Source organism: Myiozetetes cayanensis, unplaced genomic scaffold (genome assembly GCF_022539395.1).
Source record: "Myiozetetes cayanensis isolate MyiCay16 unplaced genomic scaffold, myiCay2020 scf4, whole genome shotgun sequence".
NCBI lineage: Eukaryota > Metazoa > Chordata > Aves > Passeriformes > Tyrannidae > Myiozetetes > Myiozetetes cayanensis.
The window spans coordinates 27,302,153-27,310,718 of NW_026087631.1; the positions used below are offsets into that span (position 1 = coordinate 27,302,153).

General features: G+C 43.4%; 1 protein-coding gene across 2 annotated transcripts in view; it reads right to left on the reverse strand.

The window, feature by feature from the left end:
• EFNA5 (ephrin A5) overlaps positions 1–8,270 on the reverse strand; it is a 208,818-nt gene extending 200,548 nt beyond the window's left edge. The window contains exons 1-2 of one of the 2 annotated variants that reach the window (XM_050328450.1): positions 8,134–8,270; positions 6,292–7,601 (exon numbers count right to left, since the gene is read on the reverse strand). In XM_050328450.1, the coding sequence (XP_050184407.1) occupies positions 6,292–6,416 (125 nt within the window). In that variant the 5' untranslated portion in view covers positions 6,417–7,601; positions 8,134–8,270. Of the gene's footprint in view, positions 1–6,291; positions 7,602–7,724; positions 7,861–8,133 lie in introns of those variants that run through there. The other variant, XM_050328451.1, reaches the window with a different exon arrangement.
• Between the last annotated feature and the right edge of the window lie 296 nt (positions 8,271–8,566).

Below are 8,566 nucleotides of genomic sequence, written 5' to 3' on the forward strand. Positions count from 1 at the left end.
ATTTGTGCTTTTGTAATGTAACATTCTAGGCTCGGTTTCCTAAAAAAGAGGATTTCAGACACATATACATGTTTGCACACTGTAAAATAATACCCACCATTTTAAATTAGCTTAACCATAATGTAGCTTGTAGAGACTACAATGAATAGGGAGAGTGCAAAACTGCAAGGAAGACTTCTAATGCGTGAAAGATCCTATTCTTCCATTCAGCTATGCTGAAGTACCTTACAGTACGGCTTACTCATAATAACTGTAATACCACCAGAAAGCAATGTCAATAACATGTCTGTTTATTTTAAACCAAGCGTTTTCATTTCATTATATTCATGTGCTGCTGACTAAATTTTAAGCACAAGTGCAACAAAAACTTAAATGAAATAGGAGCCTTTATTCTCAACAGTGAACTATACCATTCAGAAACACTAGAAGATGAGATTAATCATGAAACTAAAGATATTATTTAAGAACAATGCTCAGAAGTGGATAGCATAGCAAAGAGTAATTACTGGAAGAAAATCACAAATTACTTTTAGTTGCATTTTAAAAATTCAAAAATACTTCTAGTTGCATTTAAAAAAATAATTTAAAAAAAAAAAATTGAAAAACAGCAAGCCAAAGCAGCAGAGGCACATCTCATAGGCATGGACAAACTACTGTCTACTCATGGTTTCTCCAGTAAAGGTTGCATCTTTGTTAGCATCCTCTCTAAGCTGTTCTTAATGACCAGCCTTCTTTATGCACTTTTTGAGGTCTGGTATTTCAGCAATGCAGCAGTTCTCTGCCCAGCAACAGACTGGGTTAGGAAGAAGCAGTAACAAAGTACTCGCATAAGCCCAGAGAGTTCTCAAAGCACATTCCTGTAATCTTCTCTGTTTCGTTTTACATTTGTGTGCCTGAGTGCTTGCTTATCTACCTGCCCACCTACTGACCTGGGAACTACTAGTGTGTGAAGAAACAGCATACTGGGAAGATCGCCAAGAACAAAAACACAGATTCTGCAAATAATTTTTTTATTACTACTTTGAAGTCTAAAACAAAATATCTTAGTCAGAATATGAGACCTGAAAATTTGATTGAAATTCCATCCACTTTCTAAACATTTGAGAGTTCACCAATTAAAAAAATTCATTTTCAGATTTTTTTTCTCACACAACATTATTATATACTCTGCACATCAGCTTCTAATGACACACTTCAGTGCACACATACATATGTATATATGTGTATTTATACATAAGTATAGACATACCTACATTGAAATGCATACATATTCTCATACAAATGCGTATACATTACATATGCATCTCCATATGAATACCATGACCACAGCTCCTGAAGGACTAATTGCATTCACTCACTTTCTCAGCCCAGCTTGAAACTGGTAGATTGCTGGGATCATAACTATAGGGGAGAGAAGGCTCATCTTTATCTGTCCCTCTTGAAAAGGAGAGAAGGGCTAGCAGAAAGAATGCAGTAAAGTGTCCTGACTGTGTGCACTTGGAAAAGATTTAGGAAGAAGCATTTCATGAAGACCATGTACCACTTAACAAGGTGCCTTTGATACAAAGGTGGAAGCCAATGAAACAATTGTTCTTTGTGCAGTATTTCCATGGAAGGTTTGAAACTGTTTCAAACCCCCACTTTTAAAATAAACACCAATGTTCTTTTGGAGACGCAAGGTGTTAATGAAACCATTAAAAGCAGAGAAAGTAGGTGTAAAGAACTGAAGGCTCTACTACTGATCTTTTAATTACAGGGAATCAGAAATTTCTTTAGCTCTCAGAGAAAGCTGCTGGACAAAATGCTCTCAAAATACAAGCTATGCTGTTTCAAAACTGTTTTTTAATATACATATATATACAACACATATATATACACATAAGCACGTGTGCCATATGTATATATATCCCAAGTACTTAGGCTCCTATGATTCCCTTGACATAAGAAACTTACACAGAATACCAACACCAAAGCAAATGCCTTGATTTTGCCCCTATTCATCCCCAGCTTAGTTGTTCTTAACATGCGTAACTGCTTTCTTCCTATTCCAACCATTTCTTCATGGCTTCCCTAAACCCTGTAGGCAGGCAGAGCTGTATCTCTATGGAAAACAAATAATTAAAGCCTAACCAAACCAAAGAAAGAAACAAACAAAAAAAACCCAGCCTCACTACCTCGGCATATACAGCCAATATAACATGGAAATCTGAAAACACATAAAAATGGATGGCAGGATACTCAGAAATCCACCCAGCCAGCAAGTGTGCTCCCGAAGTGCCACGGTCAGAGCTTCTCAAAACTAAGTCCGTGCCTTTGGCTGGTCCAGGTAGGCACTTAAGTACACATCCAGTCATCCACACAACTGCTACAGAACCTAAGTGTGTATCTAACTTCAGAAAAGTTAGACGTTTTTCTGAAATAGTGCCTAAATACTCAGCTACAAAATTCACCAAAGTTTAGACATCCAGTTGTGAAATTCTAATCTACACATGGAATTTTCTGTTTGCTGCTTCCAAGTATCTATGCTAAAAACAAACAAACAAACAAACAAAAAAAAACCTCTAGCAATATCGAAAAAATTGTGGTAACCAGCTTAATTATGGGAAATCACCAGCTGAAGTTTTTATAGTCATTCCCTTACAAATTTTATACACCATTTTCTTGTATAAGATACAGACAAACCCAGTAATACTCCTAGCAAAAAAATATTTGCTTTTGTGACACTACAAGATTTGGCCTCTACATATGACCAGAAACTAGACTTGAAATGCTGGTACTTTTAACCATCCTGAAACAAGTAACAATTTATGAAGCTACATAACCCAACACTGAAACAACTTACAGGGAAATACCTAAATAGAAACCCCAAAAGCACATTGCTGCAAGCAGAAAAATGTATCATTAATTACAACATGTAGTTCAGCTTGAACTATGACAAGATTAAAAACAGTAGGAAGCACTAAACATGCAAGCAGACCACTTCAAAATTTGGCCCAGGTACATGATACTCGGTCTGAATTCTAATTACAAGGACACTAGTAATCAGGATTAAATTAATATGCTCTATTCCAAAACTGAGTATTGTATTCAGAATAATATTCTCTGAGGAAAATAGTTTGCTGTCCTGTATAAGAACACATATGCAAACAGTGCTGAAGATTAATGCACCAATTACAAGTGGTGTATATTTAATTCTAAGCCTACATAAATAAACAAATAAAACACATTTTTGTGCTTAAGGATTAATTTCCAATTTAAAAATATTAAAAGAAGTTATTTTATTTATACTTCAGAATCCAAATGCCTGAGCATATTCTCATTTGGAACTGGACTACAGCATTTATGGTACTTCATGTATGCTGATAATTAAAAAAGAAGAGTAAAGAACAGGATTACTTTAAACAGTCCTAATAAGAGACTTCGACTCTATAAGAATACACAACTTTGTTACACATACATGCTAACAATAGTGATCATACAACATTTTCTAATTGTTCTAGCAGAACTTTGGCAACTAACCAAGCAATGTAATATGAATTTTGCTAATAGACTCCTCAGGTATTTTATTTATCAAATATTGTTCACAGCAGGAGCACTTATCAATTGGGCCACTCAACAATTCACTAATTTTTTTTCAGTGAGAATGAAAATTTTACATATTTCAGTAAGCTGCTGGACTTTCATACTAAAAAATGAAACACCATCAAATTGGAAGGAAGAACAATTACTATTAAATTCTTCAAAGTTTAGATGAAGTGTCACTTTAGAGTGCCTTTAATCACTAGCAAAATGATCACTGTTTCATTTTTTAAAGGGAATTAATTAAGTCTAGAGCAGTTTATTAATTCTGAATAAATACAATATACAAGCTAAATCACAATGGTGGTATCTGTGTTTAAAAAACAACAGTATATTTTGTCTTCTAATTTTAAATAGTTATCATCACGTAAGCATCCCTACTTAATTCTGCATGTGTACATCTCTTGAGTCTGCCTCTGGATGTAGATAAATCACTGCAAAGTTATTCCTGTGACATTGTTAACTGCTCTAAAAATTTTCATAACCAAAGACAATTCTGTCTTCAGCTTAGATTCTGACTAAACAAATTCAAAAGAGAAGGGCTTTCTTTTCTTTGGGTCTCTTTCACCTACCATTCAGGTATTAGCCTGTTTTTCTGTAATGATCATGTTATTTGGAAAGCACATAAAAACTGGTACACTGCATAAAACAACTGCACCCTGCTCTTTCTCATATTTTTAACTCACGAATAAACATGACATGTCCAAATAGATGTATCCATTGTGAAAGAGTAGTGAGTATTTTAAGAGAAGAAACGTTTGTTTTTAAAACAGAAGGTTTAGAAACATCTTAAAATTAACTCTTCCTCTAGTGTTTGGAAGAATAACAAAACTAAGTTTTCTTTGCAGTCTGCTGATGTTTAATGTTGGATTAATAACAGATTCCATTACCAGTAATAAAATATGATAAACTTTAGAAGCCTTACAAATCCAACTCAATGAGTAATACCTACTGACTAGATAAAGCACTGCTTGTACCTTAAACTATCTTTACCTATGTACAGTTATTGTACAAGCTCATCACACACAAGACAACAGAAGTGAAAAATCTTGAATGTAAGACTATTTTTGAAGTATTTTAGCTGTTATACTAGTAATGTGTGCATTCAGTCAAACCTACTTCTTTCAACAATCCTCCTTTTACCCAGTGGGGTTTGGAAATACTACTTTATTTTTTTACCAGCAGTTAGATTTCATTTTGCCTAAAAACAACAGAAAAAACCCTCTGGTTCTGAAACACAAGCAATTTTTTGGGACATATGTTCTTTGATGTGTGGTGTGAGGTGTAACTTTTCATCTTATTTACTCTGAGCAATTTTTTTCAAGTAACACACATAAAAAAGAGGAAAATGTAGAGACAGGCATTTAAAATCATACATACTCATCATTCATGATTGTTTTTAACGGAGGTCATACTCATCATTCATGATTGTTTCTGTGGATAAATCCTCTCTGTCTCAAGCTTTTTGTGCCGACTGTTTATCACTTAGGTGTTGTGACCAAGAACGCAGTGCTGGACAGACCAGCTAACTCTGGGTCCTTGAAAATTCTGCCTGTTAACTTCTGTATCACCTATTTTGAACCTGCTCTGGAATACCGAGTAGGAGAGTTTTCTGCAGGCAACACAGATCTATTAAAAAACATGACCTGTGACAAAAATCAATGTGCTAATCTCAAGCCAAACAGCAGTATCAGAAGCATAAAAAAGAGATAACCTAAGATAAAACGTCCCCAAATTTACTTAGACTAGCTTGACAGGTTTACCAAAAAAAAAAAAAAAACACCACACCAAAAAAAAAAACCCCACCAAACAAAAAAAAAGTAAGTCTGCTCACAGGCACTTTAACAAGGCAAAAGAATTTAATACCCAGCTGACTTTGTACCTAAACACATGGATACCATTTGGAGCAGGGCTGCAATTGAAATTTGCTGATGCTAAACATGAGGGAAAACTCCAGAAAAAAAAATATAAATGTATAAAGGAAACTTCTCTTTCCAGTGCTGAACGGCACACGCAAAGCCTGGTGCCAAGAACCCTCGGCGAGAGGGGAGCGGGGCGACTGTGCCAGCATCGCTCGGCCCCGACGGCGGGGACAGAGAAGATGCTCGGGACACAGACACCTGGCCCGGCAGGGCAAACCCACCTCGCTTCTTCACCTCAGCCCGCTCGGGAGAGCCCCCCGCCGGGCGGGCAGGGCAGGGCAGGGCCGGGCAAAGCCACTCCTGACAAACCTCCAGCCCAGGGTGCCGCGGAGCCGGGGCCGTGGAGGCAGAGCCCCGCCGCGCTCCCCGGGGCCGCATTCCCGCTACCGTAACCCGCCGGGACAGCTTCGAGGGGCCGCTACCTGCGCCCTCTCATCCCATCCAAGCCCCCGAAACGGGCTCGGCAACAGGCACGAAGCAGCCCCGCGGAGAGGAGCACCCACACCCCGTTGGGGGCGCATCCGCTCGACTCCCGCCGGCCTGCGGCGACCGACCCCGGGGAAGTCTGGTGCGGCCTCGGAGGGAGGAAAGAGGGGCAATAAGAGAAAACCACCCCCGCCACCCTCCCCATCGCCGCTACCCTGCAGCCCTGAACCTCCGTTAAAATACAGTTTTCCACGCCTTTCTCCAGCCGGGGTTAGTTCCTGCGGTTTCTGGGTACGAGTCTCCGGCGCCCGCCCGCCGACAGAACCCCCGCGCCCCGGTGCGCGCCCGCGGCCGCCCCGCGTACCTGGGATTGGAGCTGTTCCAGTAGACAGCGTAGCGGTCGGCCACCGCCTTGGCGCCGGGCTCCTGCCCGCGCACGCACACCCACAGCGCCGCGGCCGCCAGCAGCAGCATCTCCACGTGCGGCATCTCCGCCCGGCCGGCGGCGCAGCGAGGCGGGATGCGGCGAAAAAAATTTAAAAAGGGGGAAAAAAAGGAGGGGAAAAAAAAAAAAAGAGGGGGACGGGGGGCAGGCGGGACCGAGTGGGGGTAAATAAATAAAAAGCAAGACGCGCAAGCGGTGGGTTCCGCGGTGAGCCGCGCCGCAGCAGCGAGCTGAGGGCGCCTGGCGCCGCAGCCGCGCAACCGGCGGGCGAGGGCGATCCGCGGCCCTTCAGGGAGCCTTACCCCGGCACGGGGTGTCGGGGGCCGAGGCGGGTGTCGGCGGCAGGCGGCGGGCGGTGCTCATTCACCGGGAGTCCCGCACGGAGCCCACGGCACGACATACACCGGCCCGCCGGCGCGGCGGGCGGGCGAGGGGCGGCCGCTCCTCCGCCCCCTGCGAACGGCCCCGACGCGCGGCTCGGGCTTCGCGGGGATGGAGGCAGCAAGCGAGCTGAAGAACGGCGGAGAAGAGCGGGCAGGAGGAGGAGGGGAAGGAGATCTTTCCCCCTGGAAGCCCACGGGGGGTCCTGGCAATGTATTAAAGGCGGCTGGCTGGGAGCGGGACGAGAAGTACCCACAGATCTCAAAGTACAAAGTTTGTTTTCCTTCCTGGCCCTCCGCTCCCCGCAAATGAGAAACAAACAAAAACAGGGGGGAAAAAACGGGAATGGAGGAGAAAAAAGGGGGAAGGGGGGGGGGGGGAAACAAAACCCCCGAGGAGTTTGCTCGCTGTGCTGATGGAGTTGAGGAGCCTGTTCTGCAGCACGGTGTCTTGAAGGAGACTTTGTGGAGCGGTTTTCTTGTCCTTCCTGTTCCTGGGCGGTGGATGCACCAAGGACTAAGCAACAGCAAAGGCGAAAAAGGAAAAAAAAAAAAAAAGGGGGGGGGGGTGTCGGACAAAAAAGAACGGCCAATCCAAGAAATATTGCGGCGTGGAAACCAAGGGGATGGAAGTAAAAAAAATTGTTTTATGAGAGGACGTGGAGGAAAGCAAAACCTCGGAGAAGTGGAAAATCAAGCCTGCAAACTCCTCTGATGATGCTGGTCTTGGCTGGCCTCTCCTGCTCGGGGAACGAATGGAGCAATACGGCGAGGTGCGGAAATCTCTTGTTTCAACCTCTCGGAGCCTCTCTGGGATAAAGCAGGGTCCAGTCCCGTGAACATCAACTTCTGCGGAAGGACAAAACAGTTTGAAAGAGCAGGGAGAGGGTGAGAGAAAAAGAATCCACTCCTCAGATGACTACATAAGGAGATCTTAAAAAAAAAAAAAAAAACCAAACAAAAAAAACCCACCCCAGATCTTCTCGGTCTTGCCCAACAGCTGCTCCCCCTTTCCCTCCGAAGCAGCAGCAAGAGCAACAAGGAAAAATATACCACGCCAGCAGGGAAATAAATAAACTTGAATGCAGCGGCAGGCAGGGAGGGATCGTAAAGAGCGACGAGGATTGGAGGGGCAAAAGTCAGTTTTGAAAAAAAAATTGCTTTATGGGAGGAAAAAAATCTTTAAACAGTCACGCCCCCTTTTGCAATGACCGGTCCCTTCACTGCGTGTAAATCCGACATCAGCAACCTGGAAAAGCTAAGAGCCTGGCGTGCTAAGCTGTCTCTGTGCATGCGTGTGTGCGACGGGCAGCCGCAGAGATATATACGCGGTATAGCGAGGTACGCACGCACGCACACACACATACACAGACATACATACATGCACAAGCGTGTGTCCGAGGCGGGATCTGGCGCCGGTGTGCTTGAGGGATGAAGGCGAGAAGGTGCAGGCAGCCAGCTCGGAGCACGGCTGCTGCTGCTTGATCATGTGGGATTTTTGCATGCAGTTTACTTGGGAAAGGGGGGGATTTGCCGGCGCAGCCAGTCAGGGCACAGCCTGCTGTTTGCTTACAGATTGCCTTTTTTTTTTTTTTTTTTTTTTTACACCTCGACCTGATTGGCTTGCAACACGAGAAGGAAGGTGTCGTCTCGGGCTTCTCCTCCTCCATGCCAAAAAAATACCCAACCCCACCTTCTGGAAACCTGACTAATTGAATTACTAAGACATCGGAGTGGTTCCTGTGCAGCCTTACTGCTAAAGCTAACCATTTCAACGCCGGATGCTGCGACAGGCTTATGCGCGGGGGCAGCGG